The sequence below is a fragment of the Ostrea edulis genome, chromosome 4, assembly GCF_947568905.1.
Source record: "Ostrea edulis chromosome 4, xbOstEdul1.1, whole genome shotgun sequence".
Classification (NCBI taxonomy): Eukaryota; Metazoa; Mollusca; class Bivalvia; order Ostreida; family Ostreidae; genus Ostrea; species Ostrea edulis.
Genome location: NC_079167.1, coordinates 32,883,757 through 32,898,970, shown reverse-complemented (window position 1 = coordinate 32,898,970; position 15,214 = coordinate 32,883,757). Strand labels below are relative to the sequence as shown.

Genomic DNA, 15,214 nt, shown 5'->3' with positions numbered 1-15,214 from the left:
TGCAGTGTTTGAATACTTGTAGAACATGTTGTACACTTAGACAGCAGGGAGTAATTTGGTCCTCTTTGGGTAGGGATGGTTTGTGTTTTAACCCATTACTGCCCTGTCTGGTCATACGTTATGGCCTGAGTTCGTGCCAGTATTGGTCTAAGTTTATTGACAACAGCTGAGAATTGTTGAAATTTTTATTGTGACCTATATTTCAAGAATTAAGGAAGTATGTGTGAAGATATCAGCAGAAAACACTAGCATTTATTAAGAGGTGAAACTTTAGTCAAGTGATAGAAATTTGTTCAAGAATGGCATATATTGTATGAGGAGATTTTCTTTTTTAGTGAGATTAAAATTTGTTATGTAATTGTATAGGGTGCACATTTAGAGTTGTAGACCACATGCTTGTGTAATATTAGGTTAAGAATGCAGGCTGTCAGAGTATGATTACCCACTGTAAGAACTGTTAACATGTCCCCAACAACAGGAAACCTACACTCCTGTGGTCATTTAGTCTCTATGGGGGGTAGGAAGTGTGATGCAGAGGTGCTTATCATGTTGACTGAAGCTTAGGTAAACATAACCAGGCAGACAGCCACACACTTTGGGAGATTTTTATTGATGTAAATAATCTCTGATGCAGCTACTAATTTAATTCACAGTTTCTATTTAATTAAGTAAATTTAAGATCAGAGATAAGATTACATCCCCACAATATTTTTTGGAAGAGGGGAGGGTTTAGGATTTTAAGTGAGTATCATTTCAGTCCCAGATACCATGATAGCAGAAAACACCAATTGGTTGTCTCTCCTAAGATTATGTGAGGCTGATTCAAAATTATGTTGCTAGGTTCAGTGGTAGAAAATACGGAATTCATATTCACTTTGTAATATTTGTCTTGGTCGTGAGAATGTTAAATGAATAATTAGCGCAATGTAAGGGTCAATTCAGGAGAAAAAGGATGGAATTTCTTATTCAGGTCTTATTATTTCAAGAAACATCAGAAACTCATACTTTTGCTGTATTTGAAAGGATGCTTATGACCTGATTATGTGTAACTCAAGGGCAGGTAAACAAGATCAAGGTCGTTGAGGAAATGTATTGCTGGTTTGAGCTATAAAATTGTAATCATAATATAGAAGCAAGCTTGTTCTTCAAAATGAACCAAGGACGTGTAATGTTGTGAAACCAAGGTCATTCTGCCAGGAATCAATCCCCACTTAGAGGGGACCGCTTACCATAGGGTTAGGTTGTGTTGTGACGTTTTGGGTCATACAATCCTCACTCAGGAGGAACTGCTTACCATAGGGTCAGGTTGTGTTGTGACGTTTTGGGTCATAATTATTTGACAGCTAAAGTTCAATAATCTTTTTTTTAAAATGTTCTGTATGACCTTTTCTATAGTGCACTTCCCCTCTGTTGTCAGTCTAGTCTGTATCGGGTCTCTCATTCAACTTTCAATTACCACATGTACAGAATGTTTTAACATAGATATTCTGTTGTACAAAAAAAGCGTACCAGTGGTGTTAACAGCTAATTTGTAATCTCACACAAAGACTCAATTACACTGGATTAGCAACATCTTTATTGGGTGCCTAATTAAAAATTCAAGATCCATGGTTTAATCACTCCAAGAGAAAAGGCTGTTTACAAAAAGTGCATTAAACTGGCTGGATGATAGGTTATCTTCTGACAAGCAGATCCCTGTGGAGATAATGGATTCCCTCAATCCCTTTTTAATATCAAATCTTCTGCAATGGAAGGGTATGGGCAGTTTTTGTTTACAAGATATTGATCTGTAAAATATATTGAATTTGTGAGAAACAGTTTTTTGATATGCACATGAAACATGGAACCCATTCGCTGCATGGATCTGTCTATTCAGTCAGTCATAAAAAAAATGCCACTATAAGTAGACAGTATATGTTATAATGTCACTATAGGTAGACAGTATATGTTACAATGTCACTATAGGTAGACAGTATGTATTATAATGTCACTATAGGTAGACAGTATATGTTATAATGTCACTATAGGTAGACAGTATGTGTTATAAAGTCACAATAGGTAGACAGTATATGTTATAATGTCACTATAGGTAGACAGTATATGTTATAATGTCACTATAGGTAGACAGTATATGTTATAATGTCACTATAGGTAGACAGTATATGTTATAATGTCACTATAGGTAGACAGTATATGTTACAATGTCACTATAGGTAAACAGTATGTGTTATAATGTCACAATAGGTAGACAGTATATGTTATAATGTCACTATAGGTAGACAGTATATGTTATAATGTCACTATAGGTAGACATTATATGTTATAATGTCACTATAGGTTGACAGTATATGTTACAATGTCACTATAGGTAGACAGTATGTGTTATAATGTCACTATAGGTAGACAGTATGTATACATATGTGTGTAATAATGTCACTGTGTTTTAATGTGACTCTTGGTAGACAGATGTCACTATTGTTAGACAGTATGTATACATATCTGTGTAATAATGGTACAGTGGGAGATTCTGTGCAGTAGATTTAAATTCAGTGTCTATATCTTCAGCTTACACCTATTAGATTTCTCATCCTCTCAGATTCATATGAAATTTTGTGTTTCAGAACTATCACATGGGCCAAAGAGAATAAAGAAGAACTGGGGTATGTATAATATGAGTTCTACTTTATTTACTGACATGCAAAGAAGTGCAACCTCCATTTACAGTAATATTTTTATTTCATTCAAATAAATCATTAAATTTTTACAACTAATAGAAGTTACACATCTATTCTGTTGGAAAACAGAGTAAACTTAGAGTTAACCATCATCGCTTTGGCAAACAAAGTCAAGACTGAAGGGTGGTAGCCATTTGAATTTTCCTACTTCAGTAACGAGTATGCCCCCCCCCCCCCCTTCCAAGTATGTGTTGCTGCCTAAACTCTATGATGCATAGAGTTTGTACCATAGGGGTGTTCTGCCACTCTTCCAGAAATGCCTAATGCACAGCAGGTAGAGCCTCTAGTGGATCTGGGTGCATATGAATGCAGCGATCTAAGATATCCCACACATGCTCTATTGGTGAATGACTGAGATTGTATAGGGGTCTAGGTAATGCTTCCACATTATTTTTGTGATAATCCATTGTGTGTTATGACATTGGGCATTGTCTTGTTGAAAAATTAAGTTGTGCTGGTAGACAAATGGCATGACAACAAGCTGCAGAACAGTGTCAATGAACCATTTAGCTGTCAAATTATCTTCAATAGTGACCAGGTGGGTTTTTCGGCCAATACAGATTCCGCCCCACATGTACAGAATGGTGGTGTTCCAATCATCGATTATAATCGAAAACCAGTCGATTGCTGGCAAATTTTAAGCGCTCGATTATGAAAATTTTAGTCTAATTATTAATAAAAATTTTAGATTTAATTTGTTTGTCTGCGACTTTGGTTTTTTTCAGAATATTTCTGCCGTGACCTATCTATTAACCTAAAAGTTTTATCGCAATGGCAGCGCACATGAAAGCGAAAGTATCCATACCCAGGGAATAAAGCATGTTCGCATGGTCAGATAAAAGTACTTTGATTCAAGAATATAAATGAAGGACCGGACCATCCATCAAAGAAAATCTTGATATGAGCAAAGCCATGTGTGAATTACGTAGATAAAACACTTTCAAGGGCTACTGTTACTCTACACATGCTTATCATGTTTTCAATTGGTGACAATATAAATCTGATTTGATTTTGTTTTTGATAAAATTAATTTCTTTCCTTTATTTTTCTTTGGTGAATGTTAATTATATTTTAATTATGCTGGATCATCGTCAGTTAATGACATGTAACTTTGATATACGGAGATATAACTGAAGCAAACGATATCTATTTTTGGCACTTAAATCCTTGTAATAATCATATTGACTTTTATATATGTAATAAAAGGAAATTATGATAGCAAAAGAATAACAAATACACACAGGAAATATTCATTTACACTCTCTCAGCAATAGAAACAACAAATATAACCGAAGAAAATATTTACTTAAATACTTTTTCAGTAGTTCAATGACTTTGTAAAATTTCTTTATGTCTTGATTATAATAGATAATTGGTTACAGTAAACTAATCATCGATTATGACATTCTAACCGTTTCCTATCACTATGCCCCACACCATAACTCCACCATCACCGTATCTGTCACATTTCACCATGCAGTTACCAGTTAACCGCAACATTGAAAAACATGCGGACGCCTACATGTATCTGAGTGGTAAAGCGTGAATCTTGACTTGTGAGAGATTACACAATGTCACCTACGCATATGAACACATTTGGACAGTGTCATTTTAACCATTGGAATATGATTATTGGGGATTCCCACATCAACGTGATGTGGCTTGATACCGTACCTGAATGGAGACCCCTCAGCACAGTATCTCAGCTTAGTCTTGGATGATGTGTCCCTGGTGTCTTATTTGCATTTGTGTGTGTGGGTACAGTTGTAGACTGGTTGGCTATAACCTCATGAAATGTTCCTGATGAAGTATTGCGACCTTCGGTCAGCCAGTTGGAGGGCAGTCAGCAGTTGACCAAGTCAGTCTAGGCATTTGTAGGGACTGAATATTGTGCTTTTGTGGACTTCAGAGCTCTTGCCACAGCATTTAGGATGTTGCCAGGCAACAGTAACTGTACTGTCCTGTTGCCTACAGTAACTGTACTGTCCTGTTGCCAACAGTAACTGTACTCTCCTGTTGCCTACAATAACTGTACCTTCCCATTGCCTCTAGTAACTGTACTGCCCTGTTGCCTCCAGCCTACAGTAACTGTACTGCCCTGTTGCCTACAGTAACTGTACTGCCCTGTTGCCTACAGTAACTGTACTGTCCTGTTGCCTACAGTAACTACTGTCCTGTTGCCTACAGTAACTACTGTCCTGTTGCCTACAGTAACTACTGTCCTGTTGCCTACAGTAACTACTGTCCTGTTGCCTACAGTAACTGTACTGCCCTGTTGCCTACAGTAACTGTACTGTCCTGTTGCCTACAGTAACTACTGTCCTGTTGCCTACAGTAACTGTACTGTCCTGTTTCCTACAGTAACTACTGTCCTGTTGCCTGTTGGGTAATCTGGACATCCTTTATTCAATATGAGAAATTAATTTTATTATATCAGACTATTCTTACTAGATATCTTAAGGATAACAAACAGTTCTGAGATGCATGAAATTCTGTCATGTGTATCCGTGCACGTGCCAATCAGCGTATAATGTATTGATGTAATTTGGACATATAATAGTGATCAAGCTCAATCATCCTTGAATTTCTTGGAAGCATGTATGTTTTGCAATTCAAAATAGTCAACGTTAAATCATTAATATTAAGAATTATTGACGTTTAGTTTGGCTTGTGTTTCTTTTGCATGTCAGTATATTAACCTGTGTGTTGTTCTATATCAAACACAGCAGTCAAAATATTGTGGCATACTTTAAAATCCACTCTGACCTCACACCAAAATTGGGCTCTTTTTAAAATTTTGTGCTCCGTTATAAATTGTCTTACTGCTCAAGGGCCTAAGCGCCGAGCGTAGGCCTAAATTTGAAGCCCTTCACTGGTCTTGGTGACGTCTCCATATGAGTGAAAAATTCTCGAGAGGGACGTTAAACAAGATAAATCAATCTATCAATATAAATTGTCTTGATATTTTCGTCAGATTTTGATTATACAGCCTTGTATTAATATTTTAATTGTATGCCTAATGTTAAGCCCTTCTATAATGGAGGTAATGTTTCTCAGTAATTTTTGTATAATTTCTAATGAATTCCTTATTTTTGTGTCTGGACTTAAAATTCTTTAAGTTTTGATAATATCACATATCTAGAGTTGACTGAAATCTGAACTTAAGTTAGCCATTGCATAAAGCCGTATCTGTCTGTCCAGGCCATAACTATGTAATGGAGAAGCATTAATAGCTTGCACTTTCCTCAAAGGAGATTCAAGGTCATTTGGACAAGTTTAAGGTCATTCAGAGGTAAAGGTGAAATATGCCCCAGTTTGAATAAGTAGGGGAGGATAGGTCACCTATTAAGCCAAATCTAGTTTTACTTGCTATGAAATTATTGGGCCCAGGTGAGTGTTTCAGGCTCTTGGGACTCAAGTTTTTGCTTTGTTTCATTAATCAATTCATGTGCTTTTGAGAACATGATTCATTGGTAAGAAAATGCAGTCAAATTCTGACATTGAAGGTATTTGATTAAACACATGCTCACATCATGTGTTGCTCAACAGTGTTTGTCAAATTCTGAACTACTGTGACAAATAAAAATTGCCATCCCCAATTTTAAGGCAAAGTTACTCTTATTTAAATACACGAGAGATTGCTCTGCAATTCTGAAATCATTTATGAAAATCATTCAAAGCAATTAGATAATCAGCAGTGGAAGAATTTAAAGCAATTCGAGGTGTGTTATAGCTTTAATCAGATTTCCTGTCCTATAAATAAAATTTCAATGTGCATATTTATCTGGAACTTCAAAAACATTATCTTGTTGCTGTAGATTGACTGTCATTGGAATCGAAATATTTGAAGAATTTTAAAAGAAAATGTTTTTTGTTTTTTTTAAAATTCTTCAAATATTTCGATTCCAATGACAGTCAATCTACGGCAACAAGATAATGTTTTTGAAGTTCAATTTTTTTTAGATCAGGCCATAATTTGGGGGGGTTGGGGTTGGGGGGTTGTTAACTCAAACTTTGAGGTAAGAAATGAGACCAGGTTCATTCTGGAAAACTGAGTTTTAGAACATGCCTGAAATACTGTAGTATGATGCGTTGTTTGCAGTTCAAATAAATCACAGACTCTATGAAACAGTTGGATAAGGATTGGGTCTTATCAAGCAGTCATTAATATTTCTTATAAGAAATATTTTTTGTATGCAACTGACCAATGTTTGGCAACGAAGGGCAGTGTTGAAGTTGGAGAGGTTTCAGAAGTAGTTCATTATGGCATTGATTATAACAATCCCCCCTTTGTCTTGGAAGTTTTTTGGTGGAATACGCTGGAAGGAGTGAGTAAATAGACCATTATATTGCACACCAGGTATATATACAAACGAAAGTATGCTCACGGTATCACACAAATACATGGTCCAGATGTTGCATCAGAACTAAATACTTTATAGGGCTCTGGGATTTCTAGGAATATTGCCTCTTCCTGGAATATTGCAGATTACTTAATTCAGAGGTTACTTATGACAAGAGGGTGTGTTGTGATTTTAAACCAAAGGTATTGATTAAATGGGAAGGTTCTGGATTAAGAATTCTGTGTTTCACCACAATGACCTGTGCGTTCTGGATTTGGACAAAAAATGTGAAACAGTGACTGTCAATAAGCTAATAACTTTCACAAATAACTTTGATATAGCATACTCTTAACATTGAATGAAATTCAAATCAACTAGCATCACTTAAGGAGAGGGAGTGCAAAATAGATTAAGAAAGAAGTTTTGTTCTTTGAATTCAATGAAATCTGAGTCTGGGTCAGTAAGAGAGAAGAAACAACTATAATTATGAAAATCCATTTAGCCCAGTATAGAAATGTATTTTCAGTTGGTGTAATGCAATTCGAACCTCATAAGCACTAACATTATAACTACAGTAAAACGTGGTCGCAGCGAACACATTTATATTTAAATTCACGCTTATGGTGAAGTGATTTTTATTCACTCTATCTTTTAAAAAACATATTACAAACTTCTTGGATCTAACGAACTACGTTTATAACGAATCAAAGTTCGTCCTCATCACTTTCCTAAAACCCGGTTTTACTGTATTGTAATCTGTGTATCATAAAAAACCATGAAATCTGGCAAACAGGTTGATTAATTAAAAGTGAGCCATGGAGAGCTCTGGGCTGTATTGACATTTATGAAATATTGTTGGCTCAGGGTTGTTTTTAAAAAGGATTGTATATAATAAAAAAAAAAGAGTGAAAGAGAGAGATGCCTGGAACCCCAAGCTGTGCACAATTGAAATAAATAATGAAAGGAGCTTTCATTTTCAAATCAGCTGGCATTATGACTCGCTTTGAACTCCACATCGCTGTGTGTGTTTTTGTTTTGTGAATTGATGAATATGTTCGGTCTAATTGCATCTGCAAAATGCATCCAAGTTGGAGTGGACATTTGGAGGTGCTTTCCAGTGTTTGACCTACAGGTTGCCTGCTCATGAATGAAGGCTTTATCAGTAGTTATGAGAATATTGTTTTTACAGTTTTCCAACTGGCATAAGGTTCCTTTCAGACATGAAAAAATGCTAAGATGGAAGGGGGTGCCTCAGTGCTGGTGATACAGTTGTATGGGTTTTTTTTCTGAAGAACAAAAGTTCTTGATAACAAAGATAATTATTGTCAAAGGTAAATAGTGGGATGCCTGTACTGTTGCTAAAACACTGGTAGGCAGATTTTGCCAATATTTTACAGTGAGTAGTTTTTTTTTTGTAAGAAAAACAAAAAGTCTTTGAAGAAAATATTTGAGGATTAGTTTTGTAGAATATGTTTTAGGTAAAGAAAAATACATTCCAACACCTCATACCCCTCCATGCAGAAGGTTTACATCAAGAGAAACCAAGTCTTTGTTTGCCGTCTCAGATAAATGTACTTACAAACTGTAAGCTATGTGTAAACCCCAGATATCTGTACCATGCAGTGGAGAACATCTGGTGGGGGAGGGAGCACTCCAGAAAAGAAATAGTCTAGATGTTTATTTTCCACTTGTTTATCCAGCCTCACCACTGGGTAATGTTGTGTATTGAATCATCATCTAAGAAGGCACCAACGGAATTACCTAACACCACTCATGATCCTTATTTATTGGGTTTAACATTTTACAAAGTTTAGTGGTGAGTCAAGGGTTGAAAAACGTTGTTTACACCAGGTCTTTTGCATCATCACCAACAGGTACCCATTCTGTGTCTCATGGCTGTCTTGTAAATTTTCCTTTTTACATCAAGTGTCTTACTTGAGCACAAATTGGAAACAGGGAGGCAATGGAGTATTGATTCAGCAGCTATGTCAAGAGTTTCATTAACACTTCATTATTTGTCTGTTTCAAGTTCTCTTCAGAACCTTCCAAGGCTAACACTGAAGAAACAGAGGTGAACAGCGGAAGCAGTGTTCATGTTATTGGAGGTGGCGCAAGTTCTGCCCTCTTTTTTCTCTAGGTTGTCTTTAAGCTGAAAGCGTGAAGTTGATTATGAAATTGTCAGGTCATTTAATATTGCATTTAAGAAATAAATTTCATTTTCGAAAATACATGCGAGCATGAACTGCGATGCTTCACACCGATATACTTCATGAAGCACGTTATGCCAGCATGAAGCATTGCATATTCATACCCTTATGTATTTTCAAAACTGAAAGTTATTTTGTATATTTTACCTTCTACATTCACATCTGTCAGAATTTCCATCCATTAAAGATAAATGTATCTAGTAGTTATGTATTCATACGCTCATTGTTTACAACTGCAGCACATTCATAAGGAAATGCCTATCATTAGATTTTGTAAAGATATCAAAGACAAAAACATTGGAAGTGTAAATATAACTTAGTGAATTTTACAGAGTTTTTAGTGAATTTTTATATTTTGTTTAATTGGCTGTATCTTGGTAAAGTTTTAATGATTTTATACATTTTTCATACTTGAGAAATTAAATGTATAGTATATGAATACAACCTTTTCTATGTGACCATGTATATAGCTACCTTAAGTATACAATAGTAAATTATAAGTCAAGGTCACTAGAGAAATACTGAATATCCTTATGATCAAGATTTAAAACAAACTAGCTCTTAAGGGGAAGGGGGGGAGGTCCATCTAATTTTTTATACCAGTATTTATTGTCCATGATGAGAGGTCAAACTGTGTTGATTTTAAAGTCTAAGTCACTCGAGGAAAATTCGTAATATACTTGTGTGCAACATTAAAAGCAGAGGGTCAGAAAACTTTACATATATTTTTCCCATTGTGAAAATTGAAGCCTGTTTTTTTTTTTTTTTTTTCAAGTGCAAAATTTAAGGTCATAGTTCAAAATCAAAATTTGAATATTCGATTTTGGTATCATGCTTGCTATAGAATTGACAGACTTCGAGATAAAGGACCTGTTAATTCTTAGGTCAAGAAGTCATCAGTAGATGTAAATGAGAAGGAGATTATTTATTCTAAGTTCAAGGTCATGCAGTAACGAACCATGAGGGAATATTCCACTTTGTGATACTCAACAAAGAGCCTTCAGAGTTGTTTGTTACATGTGATGTCGTGTACTTTAGTGACACACACGGTAATGGCATCCTTACCATTCCAAGACTGCAACATCTCAGACATTGTTATATGTGTGGGTTCAATTCCTGTCTTCACAATTTCTAGACATCTATACGAAAAATATTTGTCAAATATAAAGTGTGCCAATGATGTTGATACACTGACTATACACGGGGAATGATGCACTGTTACTGATACGGACGTTCTCTTGTCTGGAAGTGGTGGCAGCAAAATAAAGTAGGCCGTACTTGTAAACATTTATAAGTCAGCTTGGAGGAAAGTCTAGGCACATTTTTTAAGGTTTAATGTCAATTAAATTAATAAAGATTCTTGTTAATAGGAGAGAGTAAAGGCTTTACATGTTTTTATCAATGCCTGACTTGCAGTGAACAAGATTGTGAGAGCTGATAATAACTCCCGGTTTTTCATTGCAGCCTCTGCATCACATCTGTGTGGGACTCAAACAAACCTTTAAATTAAAGAATTGAAGAGAAAGGTCATCTTATCTGTTTCCAAAAATACCATGTAGCCAATTTTAGTAACACATCTGTACATTAGTTTATATCCAATGGTAAATATAACCCAGCTACTTTTGAAATAGTTTTAAATTAGTTTGATTTATTTGTCTGTGATGTGATGGTTTTTGATTGTGTTTCTCTGACTTGATGCAAGACTTGGGACCAATGAATTAAATGACTTTTTTATTTATTTTTTTAATTTGATGCAAAACTAAGAGGCCAATTTACATCTTGGCACTGATAAGTCACCAAATAACTTTTTATTAAAGGCTATTATTTGCAGGAGAGCTGTTTTAAGTAGGAAACTGTTTTTAGGGTACTTTCTGTCTAATGATGCAAATGATGATGACTTCCAACACAAACATTTCAATGACTTTGTTGTCTGTCACAGTATCTTGATGCTGATAAGTTGCATTAATTCTTTCATCTTGAAGTAATGATTATTTTTTTCCCCTCTGACACTCTTACAAATGTTTATAAATTGTATATTTTGATAAGATGGAGACCCAGCAGTGTTTTCATTGCTCAGCCACATATTATGTACAATGGCACGATTATAACCTAGACTTTGTATTTGCTGAGGAATGTGTAAACATTTGGTACAGCCATTCTTACTCAGACCTTTGGAAGTTTACGGGGCAGTCTATACAGGTACCAGTCTCCTGACAAGTGTACTAACACTGGCCACTGGAGCCTTGTCGATTCCTAGTAATCGTTAAAAGTTGGAAGAGAGGATCTTTATGTTGGCAGGAAGCAATATCTGTTGATGGATTGATAACCCACTCCATTGGAACTCTGCATGTTCAGAGAGAGAAGGGGGGGGGGGGGGGCATTGTTGCACAACAGAAATTAATGACAGGTATTCACTGATAGGAGAGAGAAGGAAAGAGAGATTTAGTGGTCAGGAAATGGCTGAGAGAGATCTGGGGGGCAGGAAATGGCTGAGAGAGATCGGGGGGGGGGGGGGGGGGGGGGGGGGGGGGGGGGGGGGGGGGGGGGGGGCAGAAAATGATAGAAAGAGAACTGGTCAGAGAATGGTGTAGAGAAATCTCTAGTGGCCAGGCAATACTTTCCTGAACACAGCAGAGGTGTACCTAAGCCATAAGAGAGGTGTTGGTATCTGCTCTGATCCCACAAGGATGCTTATTATAACCTGTTTAAAATTGTGGTAATTAGACTGATCACAAACATGAATGAAGCCCAAGATGCATGTCATCACATGTTTAAAATTATGGTAATTAGAGAGAGTTGTATATTGTTTAAAGTATTTCACCTCACAAATAAATGGAATACGTTCTATTTGGATTAATGATCATCATTTCCATGTGGTATTTCATTGTCAGATTTATCGGATTTCTTTCCCAGCAAACTTTCTCAATATCCTTCCCTCTGTTGTCTGTGTGTTGAGTGTTCATGCATATTACATAACTTTCTGGGCAAGGGTTTTGTAGAGATTTGTACAATCAGAACTTTTTATGCATGGAATTTTGTTTAAATCACTGTTTAACTCAAGTGGTACAGATTAGAAGAGATATATCACTGGAATATATCTTCTGGAATGACGTTTTGGATTCACCTATTTTTGAAAAAAAGAAAATCCTGAGTGTAGGCTTTGGGTTCATTCATTAGCTTTTGTAGTGAAGTCATGTACATGTAATGCAAGGGTGGATCCAGAAATTTATTTTCAAAAGGGGAAGGGGGCGAACTTAGATGATGCATTGTACTTTTTGCCAACCAAAATGGAGAATTTTAGCAACAAAATGCCATGAAATAAATATCCTATGTTTAAAAAAAAAATTGCAACCGGGGAGAGGTGTGTGTGAGTGGATGGTTGTAAATCTCGGTCTAGGTTCCTCATAGCATGTAAACATAACCTCCACATGATGATTTTGAAAAAGGTTGTAGTTTCAAGATATTTGTTATGTATTCACCATAAGAAAGTGTTGACAGGCTATGATAGAACGGAGACCAAAGTTGTTTCACAGTAAAATTCAATACAGAAATGATTAGGAGTGGTGATGGAAGGAAATGTGATGATAGTATCCTTTGAGGTATGAGTCAGTCATTATCACCTTTCTGTTGGCTAATGACTTCTCGTTATCAGGGTTTATTACATCCGTTATGGAGTATATGGACTGTGGTAAGGTAGTCGTGTTGTTGTCAGGCTTTGTTGACCATTGTAGTCTGTCCTGTACTAGAGTTGTGTTGTCAGGCTATGTTGACCATTGTAGTCTGTCCTGAACAAGAGTTGTGTTGTTGTCAGGCTTTGTTGACCATTGTAGTCTGTCCTGAACAAGAGTTGTGTTGTTGTCAGGCTTTGTTGACTATTATAGTCTGTCCTGTACTAGAGTTTGTTGATCATTGTAGTCTTTCCTGTACTAGAGTTTGTTGACCATTGTAGTCTGTCCTGAACAAGAGTTGTGTTGTGGTCAGGCTTTGTTGACCACTGTAGTCTGTCCTGTACTAGAGTTGTGTTGTTGTCAGGCTTTGTTGACCATTGTAGTCTGTCCTGTACTAGAGTTGTGTTGTTGTCAGGCTTTGTTGACCATTGTAGTCTGTCCTGTACTAGAGTTGTGTTGTTGCCAGGCTTTGTTGACCATTGAAGTCTGTCCTGTACTGGAAATTTCAGTCATATTTTAAATTTTTTCATTGATTTGATTTCAACTATTTCCAAAATAAGGCCTTTATTAGGATATGGTTTGTTCTCTGTTTTCTCCTCAGCAGTTTAACTGTTAGGTTAGAGGGTATAGGGATAATATTTTTCAGGGGAAAAAGTCACTAGGTCTGAGGAACTCAATTTTAGTATTTGGATGGAGTTGTGTGTACACAAACATTCAAGTCATCTAGCATGTGGGGAAAATAAGAATTGGCAAAAATTTACTTGGAAATAAAAGGAAATTGGAGAGAAATAGCAATAATTTCTTTGATTTGGGCATTGCTAGTTCTGTCCAAAAGAGGTTACAAACAACAATTAAATTTAGGCCTACTGTAACTAATGACTACTGGCCCTGATGGTACTAGAAAAGGTCCATAACTGGTACTCAAGAAAGCCCTAACTGTGAAAAGGAGAGTTAGTTATGATAGAACCAAAGAGAACATTGATCATAGTACGATGTAATATCTCTGAAGGTCATTTTCTTTATTTCTAGTGTTTTGGGGTGTTTTTTTGTGTTTGGTGTCTTGTAATGAGAAAATTATTATTTCTGTTGACATTTACACACAGTGCTGCACTATTGATGTCTTGAATCCATGCAACTTTGTAGCGGACAGTTTTGGATGTGTTCTAAAGGTGATGTGTTTTTGTTGGCAGACACAACTAGCAGCAGTAATAGCTGGTCTCCCCTCTATGGGGGAGGAACATCTTTAGACCAAGAGGCCATCCAGTACATTCACAAGTTTTACTGCAAAGACTGCCGGATGGAAGCCGAAAAGGCGGAGAAGGAAAAGGCAGCAGCAGCGGTGACAGGGGGTGAGGGAAAGGGCGAGACCGAGCTCCCCACCAGCCCCCAGTCCACGCTGGAGGAAATGTCTCTGCAACAAAGCATGGACAAAAACAAAGAATGTAAGTCCTGAAGACTATTTCAATGGCTAAAATTTACACATTTTGAAAATCATGGGTTTTGAAATTTCATAATCACAAAAATACTTCATTCTTAAAACTTTGTAAATGTAGTAGTTGAAAATATAAATTTATGTGTTGTATTAATTCTGTGATATTTAATCAACTACAACATCTACATAATGAGTCTTTTGAAACATTAGATAAATGATTATTTCAGCAAATTTGAATTAAAAGTAAATTTAATTATCTTACTTTTCAGCACTGAAACGAAAACTAATGATGAGGCGATCTGTTACTGAACTGGTAGACCAAGGAATTTATCCACGTAAGTACAAATTTACCCGTTACAAAACGTCACCACTTGTCATAAGTGTTGAACTGTCAGTTAGCTCTTTTCTTGATTGGAATGGAGAGCTATGATTTTTTTCTTCTTCTAATCAAATCAGAACTTTGCTATCTTTCACATACAACTAAGACATTTGGCATGTTGGTATATCACATAGAATGGCATTTAGCATTCCTTTCTTAATCTGTACATCATATGACCTTGACCTGTTCATGAAGGTCTTTGGGTTTCTTTCTGGCAAGTAATTTTTAAAAAAAATTATCCAATTCACGAAAACATATCTAGTTAATAAGAAGTCACTATTTGGAAGTGACGCATGTTTTAGAAATTCAGTTTGCTGTAAGGGATTAATATTTTGTTTCAGCTTTGAGTACGCCACCAGCATTTGCAGAACAGCGACGGCACTTGGAGAGAGCAAAGGTTGGTGTTCTACTTTTGTGTTACCAGGGTTCATTCACAGGCATAAATTTGTC

The 15,214-nt window shown here is 36.2% G+C and overlaps 1 protein-coding gene across 6 annotated transcripts in view; it reads left to right on the top strand.

Moving 5' to 3' along the window:
- LOC125672047 (myocardin-related transcription factor B-like) overlaps positions 1-15,214 on the top strand; it is a 57,090-nt gene that overhangs the window by 26,158 nt on the left and 15,718 nt on the right. For 5 of the 6 annotated variants that reach the window (XM_048908114.2, XM_048908108.2, XM_048908110.2 and 2 more), the window contains 4 exons: positions 2,622-2,660; positions 14,144-14,395; positions 14,655-14,720; positions 15,106-15,161. In XM_048908114.2, coding sequence (XP_048764071.2) covers positions 14,251-14,395; positions 14,655-14,720; positions 15,106-15,161 — 267 coding nt within the window. In that variant the 5' untranslated portion in view covers positions 2,622-2,660; positions 14,144-14,250. Of the gene's footprint in view, positions 1-2,621; positions 2,661-10,749; positions 10,887-14,143; positions 14,396-14,654; positions 14,721-15,105; positions 15,162-15,214 lie in introns of all 6 variants that reach the window. The other variant, XM_048908113.2, reaches the window with a different exon arrangement.